We start from the raw sequence: 15,171 nt of genomic DNA, 5'->3' as shown, positions 1-15,171 counted from the left end.
AAATAAATTAAACATATTTATTTCAAAATGATCAAAAAAAATATTGGCATGACGTCTCGTAATGTTTAACTATACTTGTCCCTTGGAAAATTCTGCGGAAAATTTTCACCCAGATTCCGTGATTTTCTGAGTGCTGTCTTTAAAAAGTTATAATACTGAAATGCAATCAATTCTTTTCAGTACTCGGCAGGAAGGTTAAACGGTCCTAGTAAGACGGCAGGAGTCCTAGATTTACATGAAAATACGTGAAAAATTCCACTATTTTCTGAGTCATGCCATTTTGCATATGTTTCAAGAATCTTAATATAAGTCTATTTACAAAGAGGCAGGATCGTTTTATAGTTATTTTGTATACAGGGTGGGGCATTAGTGTGACAAAGTCCAATTACTCGTTTGTCGTAAGAGACACGAAAAAAAGTTATTTAGGTAAAACATGGGACACAGATAGGACTATGATAAAATAAGAGTATTTTCTAATATACAGGGCTACCCGTATTGACAGGGTGACGGAAATTTATGTTTTTTTAAATGGAATACCCTCTATATTTTTACATTTTTGGATTCTACTCGATGTTCTTTTTGTTAAAATGTAGGGTTTTGTAATATTATACGAGGTAATTTAAAATATAATTACGTTATTTTGTTAATTTTGTAGCAACATTCACACCCCGTACAATTGTAGTGATTTGTTATCAAAACTTCCGTTAATTTATGTTCAAACGATTTTTAATATAGTCTCCTATTGTCAATTATTAATAGTATACCGAAACGTTTAATTTTAGTGTACAGGGTTGGTTAAAACTCGAATTGAGTATTTTCTGAGTTTTCTTAAATGGGACACACCCTGTGACCCTGTCCCTGTATTTTAGTATTATACTAAAATGATATTTTATGGTACCTTTTTATTTGTCAAGCATTCTCCATACCACATTTATATATTATTTTCGGCAGTAAATTGATACAAACAGATTACACCCCAGCTAGCAGGATAACGTCACCTTAACGTTAAATTTAGGTTTTTTGTATCGTTACGTAACATCTATCAAAAAATGACGTTACTGATCCGAAATTTTCATACGTATATTATACGTATGAATTTACTCGTTTCTGAAACGTGGCTCTTTGGTAGGTATTTAATACGTATGAATTTATTCGTCCCTAAAACGTGGCTTTTTGGTAGGTATTTTTTATGAATAATTTTGACAATTTTTTTATACAAAAATTTCTTTATTTATACTAATATTACAACTTAAACGTAATTAAATTAGTCTATGGGAATATTGAGGAAATTACTTGAAAATCTAACATTTTAACAAAATAAATATTAAATATACACCTAATAAATAAATACGTAGAACCAATGAAAATATTTCAAAAGAAATGCTTGTACATAACATATTAATAATTTTTAACCCTGAAATGACTGATTGGTTGAGGTAAAATAGTTTTCCACAACTTCAACCAATCAGCCCGCACACTTAAGATATAGAGATGTCAAAACATGTGCGCGAAGATTCGCCTTTAGCGTATGCAAGGCCTTCATCTATCATGTCATGATGTCATATGCCAAGCCAAAGCCAAATGGTGGACAAATGCTTGGTTATATTTATAGTTTGGTCGTTTGGTAGTGCCGCGTTTTTTATTTTCGGTCTGATTAAAGGAATTAACGAGAAATTAAAGATTAAATTAAAATTCTTTATTCTGAAGAGCGATTTAAACGACATAGAACATAGTTTTGATGCGTTTAACTCAAGTTTATAGTAATGGCATACATGCTTGTACAGCTGGACGAAACTGGCGGGAACACTTTGGCCGTCGTTCACCAAAATTGGCTTACGCCTTTAAAAAAGGAAGTTTTCTGGCCGCCATACAAAACATCTAAGCAATATAAAAAGTCGTTGCTGGAAGGCGAGGTAGTTAACGAAAACTCTTGGATGCTGTATGGCATACAAAGAGTTTTTTTAACAACAGGTAAGGTTTTACAATATAATATGTATTTATTTCACGTATGTGTAGAGGTTCTTTGTCAGTTGCTTACTCAGTTCTTACACATTCCATTATATTAAGTACTTCATATCTTGCAGACGAGTTATCCAAGGCATTTGAAAAGGAAAGAGAAGCCGAGCTAACTAGCGACTTGGCTTCTGCTTCAGAGTGTGAAGCAATAAATGAGTCACCACTACGGCCTAAACGAAATAGAAGACCCAGAAAATTAGACAGTGACAGTGAGGATGAGTCTCAGTTTGTCAGGCCCCAGAAAATTCAATTAAAGAAACTATCAGGTAAAGCTACCTTTAAACTTGATCTCAGTTCCAGATTAAATAATTGTATTCATTACAAACATGAACCCCAGCTTATAGATAACATTTTTAGGAGCTGTTGAAATCAGAGATATTAGTGGAGTGGCAGGACACAAACCTTTAGGTAATTTTTATTTAGTGTAAATTGTTTATATAGTGTGTTATTTAACCAATCAACAATTGCTCAACACAGTCTAATGTAATAAACTTCTGTAATATTTGTATATTGGTAATGATTTCAGAAGCTACGGAAAACAAGTCCAGGACGTTGGTTCAAGACCAATTGTGGAATCTAAATCCATCGACTTCAACACCTACGTCAGATGTTCAGGATGACCAGATTGGTAAATTTTTAATAATCTATGGGCCAGTGCTTTCAGTTTAGAATAATATGCTTTATCTCAAAACGATACTGAATTTGTCACATTCAGGATACTTTATTCATTTAATCAGCCTTAAAAGAGAGCCTAGTACTGACCCTTTGAATAAATACTAATACATATTAATAAAACATAATAATTGATTAAAGTGATTACTAGCTTCTTGAAAGAAATATTTTCAGGTTTTAGGACTGTTCTATCAACATTAGCATACATAAAGGAACAAAACAGAACAATTTTAAACAAATTGAATGAATTATCTCAGCCAAGGCATGCAGAAAAGTGTGTTGATATACACACGAAATTATCTGTAAAGTTACCACTAGATAGTACACGTGATTTAATAACATTTGAGGAATATTTAGAAGTGGAAAGGAATTTTGATGATGTTGTAAGTGATTGAACTTAAAAAACTAATAAAATTATTTAGATATCTCCATTAAATTAAAAATATTTTGTATTTACTGTTATACAACCAATATGTGTAACGAAACTTTTGTATCTTTCAGTAGGTATATAGTTAACGCAAATCAAAAACTGTTGTATGTCTTCACTGTAAAATGTAGGGTATTGCCAATCATTTTCAGGATGAATGTGCATGGTTATTGTTTAAGCAGATAATCATTGTACACTATTATCTACAAAAATATTGCAATACTATAATATGTAAGGTGATACAGTTTTTGTTTTGCTTTTACTATATATTAAATAAAAATTGTTATATTTTTAATAATTATCACTCAAAATAAAATCTTACTACAATAGTGGCTAAAAAGAAATCTTGATAAAAATATTTGATTAAGTGTATGCAAATAACTAAAATTTTTATAAATATTACTTATTTTTAGATTGGTTATTTCTCTATGCTTGGTGGGAAAGATGTGAAACAAAAAACAAATAAGATTCTAAAAGAATTATTAACGGACGAATTAGCATCCTGCTACAGTTATTTCGGAAAGCGCGATAAACAACCATTAGTCAAAACAAAATTAAAGGATTTATTATTCAGTAAGTATTAGCAAAATTACTTTTATCTACTCTATGTCATATTATGTATAAGTTTTTAGTTTGTGAAAACTGTCATTATAGATAGCAGTGCGTGAAGGATTTAAAGTGTGTGTGAAGTAACAATGTATTTTAAATGGGATTTACTTTTTCGCACTGTTTTTATCTTTCGAGTTGTCATGGTGACAATCCTTAACATTTGCGTTGTCATGGTGATGACAATATGAGCAATGAATTACAACAAAAGTTTTGACAGTTTTGTGGTTTGAAAGTAGTTAGAATTTTTAAATGTCAAAGTTCTAATAATTATAGTATAGAAATGAATTCCAGTGACGAAGAGTTACAGCTTTTTTTATTTGTTTATCGTAGATAAAATATTGTATGAAACTGTGCGTGAAGTACTTTTTGTGAACTTACGTGATTTATAGCACTCGCTCTGTTGTCGCTTGTGCTCTAAAAATCACGTGTGTTCGCAAAAAGCATACTTCACGAACTGTTTCATAAATAACTATTGATGCATACTTAATGTAGTCATTAATACTTAATAATACTACATTAATACTTAATGTAGTCATGATGCATACTGCCAAAAAGTCTGCTTCAAATGAAACTAGTATGTTGTATTACTTAAAAATGTACTTGTTAAAGGTCTGTGAATATCTATAATCCAAAAGGCAATACTTAAAGTTGATGTTGTTTATTGTACATGATTGACCCAAAAAAATGTAAATTTTATTCAAAGGTACCATTTAATTTATAGAAAATTTGTACTAACAAAAATTTTTACATACAAATGATATTCTATCTACATTGAGAATAACATATTACAATACACTTTAATTGCATCTAGCCAAATGTATCAAATATTCAGAACTCTTGTTCATATTTTCTTTACAGTTCTATAAAATTCTAATAGCTTATTGCTTAATTGTAATTTTTTGGCTCAATTTCTTTTGTACATAAACTAAACCCCAAACTATATAAGCACCAAATTTTGTAAAATACAATGAATACTTTTTTGAAGCTCTAAAATTGCTATTTAAAAACTTTATTAAATTTTGGATGTAATATAGACTCAGTTATACTCATTAAAAATTCTTGATTTTAAATAACCTCACAATTTTATTTTAAATAATATACACAACACAATATTACCAATAGCTATTGGTAACAATAAAATTTGATGGTGTTGTTACAGAGGTTCAAAGTAAATGTGAAAAATTCTGCAGATTTCAATAAAATAAAGTACAGCTAATAAAATTTGAGTGTTGCATTTTTGGATGACAATGTAAAATGAAGTATTGTTACATGAATCACATTTGAACAATATTTTATTTCACTCTTGCTAAACATACAAGTTATAGGTGCTTTAATTTTTTTTCCAATTGTACTTTTGCCTGAAAAAAAAATAAGTTTTTGTAACATTTATTTTATTTCAGAATCAATTCAGATAAAGAACAATAATATCACATGTCAGGAAATTGAAACACATGTGAAAGAGTGGCTTAAGCAAGCACCACAACGCAAGAAAAGAAAAAAATCCATTTAAGTTAGTTAAGGTGAATGTTGAGCATTTGTTTTTAAGTTTTTTTATTTTGTTTTCGATTTTTTTAAAACTATTTTCTATGTTGGTATCTGAGGGGAAGAGACAAATATTTTTAGTGTAAAAACTATAGTACATATATTTTTTTTATTAATATTTTTATATTAGGTACATTTTTTGGTGGGTAAATTGTGTTGCACATACAAAATATTATTATGTATAACAAAAAACAATATAAAACTATTGTTGGTAAGAGGCAGTTCTCTAGAAGAGTTGCAAAAGAGAGGCAGGAATTATTTCAGATGTGTTCAATGGATAGTAGTAATGTTGAAGTCACTGCAGATAATAATTTTGATTTAGATACAAACTTTTTAAATGCTGATAAATCTTCAGAACTGTTAGATCCTAACTCTAGTTCTAATTTATCAGATGAACATGATTTGAACATTGAATTATTTAATGAACAAATTGAATTTAATACAGTAATTAATGAATATTGTGAGACAAATGTCAGTAAGTCTGTTGACGTTGAAGATAATAAACAACTAGATTTACAATCACAGTTAAGAAAATGGGCAGTTTGTTCCAAAGTAAGCCACTCGTCACTTAATGGATTGTTAAAAATACTTGTTCCTTTACATCCAGGTCTTCCTCTTGACAGCCGGACTTTATTAAAAACACCAGTAAGTACTTCTGTTAAACAATTAGAAAATGGAGAATATTGTCATATTGGTATTGCCAAAGGGTTAAAGAGTTTATTACCCTTTTCTTGTAAAGATGAAGTTATAAAAATAAGCGTTAATGTTGATGGAATTCCTTTGTACACCAGCTCTAAATTACAATTTTGGCCCATTACTGCAATTATTAGAAATTTTAACAGTCCTCCTTTTGCCATTGGGATATTTTGTGGAAATTCGAAACCATCGCCACTATCTGATTTTTTAGAAGATTTTATTCAAGAATTTGCTTTTTTAAAAGAAAATGGTATTTTGATTCATGACCACACTTACAGTATTGAAATAGAAAATTTCATATGTGATGCACCCGCTAAAGCTTACCTAAAATGTATTAAATCCCACAATGGATACTCATCATGTGACAAATTTTGGGAAACTGGAGAATACCATCACAGATGTGGAAAAGTTATTTTAAAAGGAATAAATGCATTACGAAGAACAGATGAGCAGTTTTTGAGAGAGATGGATGAAGACCACCATCTTGGTAAAACACCTCTCCTGGATTTAAATATTGGTTTGGTTTCATGTTTTACTATCGACTACATGCATGCTGTGTGTTTGGGAGTTATGAAAAGGTTACTTACCACTTGGATATCGGGAAATTTGTCTGTTAGACTTAAAAACGCTGATGTGCAGATATTATCTAAACGTTTAATTTCTTTAAGAAGTTTCATTCCATGCGAGTTTAACAGAAAGCCCAGAGCCCTAGATGAAATAGCTTATTGGAAGGCTACAGAATATCGAACTTTTCTTTTATATCTAGGTCCTTGGGTGTTGAAGAATAAAATAATTGATTTGGCTATTTATGAGCATTTTTTGCTATTACATGCTGGGATATCAATATTATCTTCCTTAAGACATATAGAACAATTTGGTTGTAGTACTGCCCAAAATATATTAAATAATTTTATTGCACATTGTGATCATATATACGGTTTGGATTTTTATGTTTATAATACACATATTTTATGCCATTTAGCTCATGAAGTTGAGAAATTTGGACCAGTAGATTCTTTTTCCGCTTTTCCTTTTGAAAATTTTTTAGGCATTATGAAAAGTTTTATAAGATCACCTACAAAACCGTTACAACAGATTATTCGACGACTAGAAGAAATTAACTTTTGCGACACAGATTTTACTGTAATGAAGAATAATTTTTCTTTTAAATTAGAACACAATGAAGGGCCAACTCTTGATATTATAATGAACAAACAATATAAAATTTTACTCCTAAACGGATTTACAATTCGCATTGTTACAGCAGATGAAAGACGTGCAGATTCTTACTGCAAGCTTAAAGATGGTTTAGTTATTGAAGTTCATAACATTTGTGTAACTCAACAAAATGAGACCTTAATTGTAGGAAAACAATTTCAAACATATGATTCTCTTTATAGCACCCCAATTGATTCCAAGGAGTTGGATATACATGTTTTGAAAGACTTAACAGTTCTTAAACATTGGAATGTTGAAAGTATATACACAAAGTGTATGGTTTATCCAAATCAAAACGATGGTAGTTTTGTATGTCTTCCATTGTTACACAAATAAATGAGCAGTAGAACATTTTTTTATGTAATCGGTTGAATTATGGGCAAGTATTTAATAAAGTACATCCTTTTTTAATATTAAAATGCATATATAAACGTGTCAGAAGTTCAAAATTTATATTGATACTTTTATTAAAAAGACAATAATTACAAAAACAAATACAAGGAATCCACACTAGTTACATTTTTTTAAAACCCTGCCGGTATATGGCGATTTCATTTGTTAAAATCACTAGTAGATGTAGATAAAGTACTTATATTCAATATTTCCTGACGTTTATTGTAAGTTCATTTATAAAAAACTCTTGTGTTTTGGTCAACTCAATTTATTTTAAAGGTTTTAAACATTACATACGTTTCAGCTTTTTTCGCCACTTTCAAATGCTATTTTTTTTTTAAACAAAACAACCGAGACTTATAGTAAACATTCTCATTCCATTGTTCAGAACTTTTTCTTATGTAGGGTAATAGATTAGTTGCTGTTGTTAGTTATACTGAAATATGACTGAAATAAACAGTGCTCAACTTGTAGGTATCTTGTTTTTTTTTATATATAGTGGGAGGGTTTCTCTTTAGTTAGTTAATAAAAATATATTGCACTAAATAATTTTGTCTCTTCCTCTCACATAAAAGTCAAATACATAATGTTTATTTCAAATTTCAAATAAATGTGTCAGCATCATGTATGTGGTTTTATTTACACAATAATTTTAAGTCCTTTTCATAAATTATTTTTACAGTGAAACCCCGATAACCCGGACCGATTTTCAGCAGACAAAACAAACATTTTTTCACTTTGACTGAGTTTTTTACCAAGAAATAAACAATACTGTATACAACTGTACATAATTTAGCTGAACTGTGCATATGTATTTCATGTTTTTGCAATTATAATGTGTATTTGTTTATTATTTATATGCATTTTACTAATTTTTACCATATTTTCCGGCTAACCCGGATCGGCCGCGGTCCCGATGAATACGATTATCGAGGTTCCATTGTACCGAAAATTCAACTAGAAAGTGACGTTTTTGTGACGTTGAAAAGGGTACGTAGAAATAACGTTAAACTGTTACGTAACATCGCTGTGACTTTTATACGTATATTTTAGGTAAAATTTGACGTAAGTTTTGACGTAACTTCTCCCAAAATGTTGACGTTTGTTTGACGTCATATATACGAACACTGTTAGCTGGGACAGGTGGTTTTTGGGATTTATGAACAAGAATGTGACATTAGAATCGACCTTCGGAGCACCTAGTGCTCAGAGTGAATGACATACACGTTATCTTCTTAAATTTCTAGGCTTTCCGATAATAAAGTGATGCAAGTAGATTACTCGAGGAGTTTTGGGATTGCTGAACATGAATACGCCATCAGAATCGACCTCCAAAAACCATCGAAATTCGAGATCAGTCACCCTGGGCACCAGGTGCCCCGAGGGTAGGTTGTAATATCATATTCGTGTTCGGCCATCCCAAAAACCCTCGAATAATCTGTTTGCTTTAATTCATTGCCGATAGCCCACGACACTCCAGATGACGTGCCTTAGCAGTGACTCTGGGCACTAGGTGCATCGGAGGTCGGTTCTGATTGCGTATTCGTAACCCCAGAAACCTCCCAAATAACAAAATCGTGATATACTAATCGAGGAAACAAAAATAAAATTTGTATAGTCGACAATGGAAAGTTATGACGAGGTCGTTGCTGTCGTGGTAACTCTTTTATTACTGTCTTATATCACTTTTATTACACATCAAAGAAACTTTTTTTTTTTATTAACTCCATTAAGTACAACAATCTGCTCATTGGGCATTAAGCATTTGTTATGGTAAAAATACAGACATGTAGAGATTTACTCCAGTGAGTAACCTCTTTACAATTCTAAAACTAAAATTTTATCAGTCTGAATACACTTTTGATTACATTCAGTTGGTTAAGTCGGATGGCAGTTGCCGTTTTAGTCTACGCACTTCAAAGACGTCCCGCACATTTAATTGTCTGGCAAACGCATTAGGATGCACTAACACTCGTTCACAGTATTTAACACTAAAACGTTGTATGGCTTCTTTCACGGATTCTAGGGGGATGTCGTGTTGAATCACCTCGTTGGATACATAGTATGGCGCAATGACTATGGAACGCAGCACCTTGTTTTGAAATCTTTGTAAGATGTTTGTATTGGAGACGCTAGCAGTGCCCCATAGCTGAATCCCATAAGTCCATATGGGCTTGAGGATGGACTTGTAGAGTAAAATTTTGTTATCCAGAGATAGTTTGGAATTGCGTCCAATGAGCCAATACATATTTCTCAATTTAAGTCCAAGCTGTTTTCGTTTGGTGAAAATATGTTTTTTCCAAGTAAGGCGGCGGTCCAAGAGCATGCCAAGATATTTGGCGTCCTCGAATTAAGGAATTAGACAATTATCAATATATACAGGGGGGCATGTTTCTCTACGTAGCGTGAATGTTGCATGTAATGATTTAGTTCCATTAGATTTGATGCGCGCGCCAAACTTTCATCCATTGCTGAATTCTATTTAGGTTTGATTGAAGATTCCTTGATGCTGTTGTTGGATCTGTGTGGGATGCCAGGATAGCAGTGTCTTCTGCATACGTTGCAACTGTAGTTGTACTAGATGTTGGAGTGTCCGCTTTGGATAAAAGATACAGAATTGGGCCGAGAACGCTGCCTTGTGGGATGCCTGAGTGAATAGAATATATCTTAGTGTGCTCGGTACCGTGCTTCACAAGGAAGTGTCTATTTTCTATGTAGGACTTTAAGAGCTGGAAGCGAGGACAGGGTAGGAGCTTCTTTAATTTTATTTGTAGCCCTATGTGCCATACCTTGTCAAAAGCCTGAGATATGTCAAATCAAAGAAACGTGAAATATAAAACATGAAACTTGAAACATGAAACAAATAAATTGTGAAGAATGACACCGTTTCATGATAGGTATATACTAATCACAGAAACAAAAAGAAAATTTGTATAGTCAACAATGGAAAGTAATGATAACGAGGTTGTCACCCTTGTGGCAACTTTTTATTACTGTTCAACATCATAACCATAGTACATATTTGGTTACAAACGAATTAAGTAATCATCTTGCCGCACAAACCTTATGGAAAATAGGTCCCAGTGGATTTCGTTCAAACTTTGGGAGAATACTCTTTGAAGCATCCTGATAAAAAGTTCTCTTGGGCACAACTCAATCGTATGAAGGATTTTCAACACATAGAGGCCCAAACTCGGAAAATTATAAGATTTACGGGGTATTCCAATTCCAATTCCGTGAGTTGCTGGTTATTTGGCAACATATATAATTTTGGAACAAGGAAAAGTACTAGTAGTCTATGATTTTTTCCTGGCTATCCAATGGCGACTTTTACTTTGACCTTGACCTTCAACGGACGTCATCTTCTAGAGTTTCGAGGGTTTTCGGCATTCAATTGATATAGACAGATTAATCATGGGTTTTTGGAACCGCTAAACACGAATATGTCATCATAATTGCCCTCCGGATGACGTGGTGACCAGGGCCTCTGCAAGGGACGTCATTTTCTACAGTTTCGACCGTTTTCGGCATTTTGTTGATGCAAATGAATTACTGGAGGGTTTTTTGAGGTCGCTATACACGAATATGCCACCAGAACCGACTCCCGGAACACCTGTTTTCCAAGGTCAATGAAAGGGGCTCCTCCTGGAGTTTCGAGGGTCTTTGGTACTACATTAATGCAAACGGATCTGTTATATGTTTTTGGGGTTTCTGAACACGAATACGTGATCAGCACAGACACAGGAGCACTTGGTGCCTAAGACAGGTTATCTTCTGGAGTTTCGGAGGAATCAAATGGATTACTCTTAGGTTTTTGGGGTTGCTGAACATGCATACACTATCAGATCCGACCCACGAATCTCATTGTGCCTTTGGCAAAATGTGATCACGTATTCGTGTTCATAAACCCCAAAAACCTATAATTAATCCATTTGCATCAATGTAGTACCAAAGACTCTTGAAACTCCAGGAGCCCCTTTCATTGACCTTGGAAACCAGGTGCTCCGGGAGTCGGTTCTGGTGGCATATTCGTGTTAAGCGACCTCAAAAAACCCTCCAGTAATTCATTTGCGTCAATTAAATGCCGAAAACCATCGAAACTCTAGAAGATGATGCCCCTTGCAGTGGCCACGGCTACCACGTCATCCGGAGGCAATTCTGATGGCATATTCGTGTTTTCCGATCCCAAAAACCCATGAGTAATCTGTTTATATCAATTTAATGCCTAAAACCCTCGAAGCTCTGGAAGATGACGTCCGTTGGAGGTCAAGGTCAAAGTAAAGGTCGCCATTGGATAGCCAGGAAAAAATTCTAGACTACTAGTACTTTTCCTTGATCCAAACTTCTACATGTTGCCAAATAACCAGTAACTCACGGAATTGGAATTGGAATACCCCGTAAATCTTATAATTTTCCGAGTTTGGACCTCTATATCTTGAAAATCCTTCAGACGATTGAGTTGTGCCCATGAGAACTTTTTATCAGGATTATTCAAAGAGTATATTCGCAAAGTATGAATTAAATCCACTGGGACCTATTTTCCCATAAGGTTTGTGACCTATTTTCCCAAGGTTTAAATCATTTTATAGAATGAGTATTCAAACATTTACATTGTTTTATTGTGGGTCCTGGTTTAAAGAAAACCAATATTTTCTTGTCATTGCCTATTTGAGTACCTCTCCAAGTTGGAATTGTACATATTATCTTCGTTCTACTTCACCGCAGAAACCAATGCAGTATTAAGTTCTTGGTCGGAATTCATATTACGCACGTTAGTCCTGTCGCCAGGGGGGGTACAACGGCCTCGTTAATTCAGATGGACTTACCCAAGTTTTTTTTATGTATTTTGACCCGTAGAACACGAATTTTTTGGGTAACAGTTGATCCGGATGTCGATAAGATTGTTATAGACCAAGAACTTGAGGAATCAAATAACAGCGATTTTTGGCAAAACAAAACAATATTTTGTATTTTTTGGGTCATTTTAAGCAAAAAATATTTCTACAAGTTTTTTAGTAGGATGCACAGTTTTCGAGATAAACGCGGTTGAACTTTCAAAAAATCGAAAAACTGCAATTTTTAAACCCGAATAACTTTTGATTAAAAAGTAAAACAGCAATTCTGCTTAGCGCCTTTGAAAGTTCAAGTCAAATTATGTCGGTTTTGATTATTTGCATTGCTAAAAATTTATTGTGTTACTGTTAAACAAAGCTACAAACAACTAGTGCGTGAGTGATGTTTCTATGATTTCTCATTTAAAATCGAACGAGTAGGTAGAATAGGTACTAGTGCAATCAAGACTATTTCTACGTTACATGCGTTAAAACGCATGTAAAAGCACGGGAAACCCTACGTGTTTATAGCTTTGTTAAACAATAAAAAAATAAATTTTTACCAATGCAAATAATTAAAACCGATATAATTTGACTTAAACTTTCAAATGCGGTAAGCAGACTTGCTATTTTATTTTTTAATCAAAAGTTATTCGGGTTCAAAAATTGCAATTTTTCGATTTTTTTAAAGTTCAACCGCGTTTATCTCGAAAACTGTGCATCCTACGAAAAAACTTGTAGAAATATTTTTTACTTAAAATGGCCCAAAAAATACAAAATATTGTTTTGTTTTGCCAAAAATCGCTGTTATTTGATTCCTCAAGTTCTTGGTCTATAACAATCTTATCGGCATCCGGATCAACTGTTACCCAAAAAATTCGTGTTCTACGGGTCAAAATACATAAAAAAAACTTGAGTAAGTCCATCTGAATTAACGAGGCCGTTGTACCCCCCCTGGCGACAGGACTACGTAATTAACTGTCCAAAACAATGCAGTTGAAACCGAAAAGTACAACAAGATCTATTTTATGAAACAGGTTTAACCAAGATAAAAATGTTTTATGTGCATGAATCACATTCGTTTTTTGTGTGCGCGGACTTCTATTTGCTTAGATGTGTTTTATTTTCATGAAACATGTTTTATTTTTCATGTTTCTTTGGTGTGCGGCTTCACTAAGGGAGCTAAGATCTTTAAAGATGGCGCCTTGTAATTAGTTTTTTTATATCTGCAGAACGCTTCCATTTCGAGAGACAAAAACTGGTCCGCCTTTTTTTCTTCCAGATATAAATCGGTTCCATCAATTGCGAATCTCTAGTACCGGTCATAGGAGTCCGTTTTGGGCGGGGCAACGGTTACTTTATCGCATAATTTTTTTGTCTTTCCCTTTTAGGCATTCTTGACACTAGATTATTAAAGTGTGAGGCATTATAGTACTAAAAGATACTCTTATTTTAAGTCGGTAGAATGCACCGTTTTCTGGAAAAACCCGTTTTAAAATTTTTCGTTTGTTCAAATTGAAAAAAATTTGAAAAAAAAAATAATAAAAAAACGGTGTATTTGCCGGCTTAAAGCAAGAGTAACTTTTAGTATTAGAATACCTCATAATTTAATACTCTACTGTCAAAAATGTCTAAAAACTTAAAGACCAATAAGTTATGAGGTAAAATATCCGATGATCTACCCAAGACGGACGCCTATAACCAGTACTAGAAATTCACAATTGATCAAATCAGTTCATCTCTAGAAGAGAAATATATGTAGCAGTTTTCATTTTCTCAAATAGTACTTTTTTATTTTTTTTTAAATCAAAAAACAAAAAATTTTTCAATTCGATTTTTTCCGTACCCAAAAACGGACCCCTATGACCGGTACGAAAAATTGACAATTGGTAATTGACCTCTGGAAAATAAATAGGTGTAGAAGTTTTCGTTTTCCTAATAAAAGCGTTCTGGAGCTATTTTAAAGAAACTAATTACAAGACGCCATCTTTAAAGAGCTCCAGCTTTTCATGGAAGCATTTTTGGACTAGGTGAATTGAGTTAAATTTTCTTAAAATTATCTGGGGAATCTCCGGTTTTCGTTTGTTAGTAGAGCTTCTGGACACCCTGTATAATATAATAGGTAGGTCAATTCCCTACTATAACCAATAAATTGTAAAAATTATTTATTTACTTTTATTGCGTTTACTTAGATAAAAATATGATTTATATATTAACCACTTAAAATAAAGATGTTACAGTTTGCTATTAGATTTGTAAGGTGTGTAAAAATTCCGAGACATTATTCAGGAAAATAATATTTAATAGCGTATGATTGTTTTGATGATATAGAAATTAATTTTTATGTATTAAATATATTTGCGGTTACCCTGCCACGTTGTAAACGGTTTTAAATTAGTCTTTTTTAAGCATACTCGACAGGGCATGACTCATAAAATTGTGGTGATATGAATATGTTTGTATAACACCATGAAATAATTTTAAAGACTTACAATTTTATTTTTTTATACGAAATAACTATACAACCATCCTGCCTCTTTGTAAATAGATTTGTATTAACCTTCTTGAGATATGTGCGAAATGGCATGACTCAGAAAATCGTGTAACATTCCACGAATTTCCTATATATTTTTTAACTGTGTATAGTAAAAAAGTGTAACTAAACATCCTGTCAATTAGAATAATGTCTACTTAAATTATTTATTTTATAATTAAATTTATTTTATGGCTCAGAAAATCACGGAACCATTGTAAAAATTTTCCACA

General features: G+C 32.6%; 1 protein-coding gene across 2 annotated transcripts; it reads left to right on the top strand.

Annotated features, from left to right (window-relative positions):
• Positions 1–1,559: 1,559 nt before the first annotated feature.
• LOC126887613 (uncharacterized) lies at positions 1,560–5,418 on the top strand. 2 transcript variants are annotated; one of them, XM_050655208.1, is made up of 7 exons: positions 1,560–1,971; positions 2,085–2,282; positions 2,374–2,424; positions 2,543–2,644; positions 2,863–3,068; positions 3,529–3,688; positions 5,125–5,418. In XM_050655208.1, exons 1-7 carry the CDS (start codon positions 1,764–1,766, stop codon positions 5,232–5,234), a joined length of 1,035 nt encoding a protein of 344 aa, XP_050511165.1. In that variant the 5' UTR covers positions 1,560–1,763; the 3' UTR covers positions 5,235–5,418. The 2 variants fall into 2 exon arrangements, with proteins under 2 accessions (XP_050511165.1, XP_050511164.1); XM_050655207.1 differs by having other exon boundaries at positions 1,561–1,971; positions 2,863–3,071.
• The last annotated feature ends 9,753 nt before the right edge of the window (positions 5,419–15,171 follow it).

Source organism: Diabrotica virgifera, chromosome 7 (assembly GCF_917563875.1).
Source record: "Diabrotica virgifera virgifera chromosome 7, PGI_DIABVI_V3a".
In the NCBI taxonomy this organism is placed as follows: domain Eukaryota; kingdom Metazoa; phylum Arthropoda; class Insecta; order Coleoptera; family Chrysomelidae; genus Diabrotica; species Diabrotica virgifera.
The sequence above is the reverse complement of the archived record's forward strand: the minus strand, read 5'-3'. Positions and strand labels throughout refer to the sequence as shown.

Bases quoted from the DNA above. Each gene is read 5' to 3' on its own strand.
- LOC126887613 (XM_050655207.1), top strand. From the start codon at position 1,764: ATGGCATACATGCTTGTACAGCTGGACGAAACTGGCGGGAACACTTTG. The intron at 1,972-2,084 runs GTAAGGTTTTAC...CATATCTTGCAG, and splicing joins AAGAGTTTTTTTAACAACAG to ACGAGTTATCCAAGGCATTT. The intron at 3,689-5,124 runs GTAAGTATTAGC...ATTTTATTTCAG, and splicing joins ATTAAAGGATTTATTATTCA to AATCAATTCAGATAAAGAAC.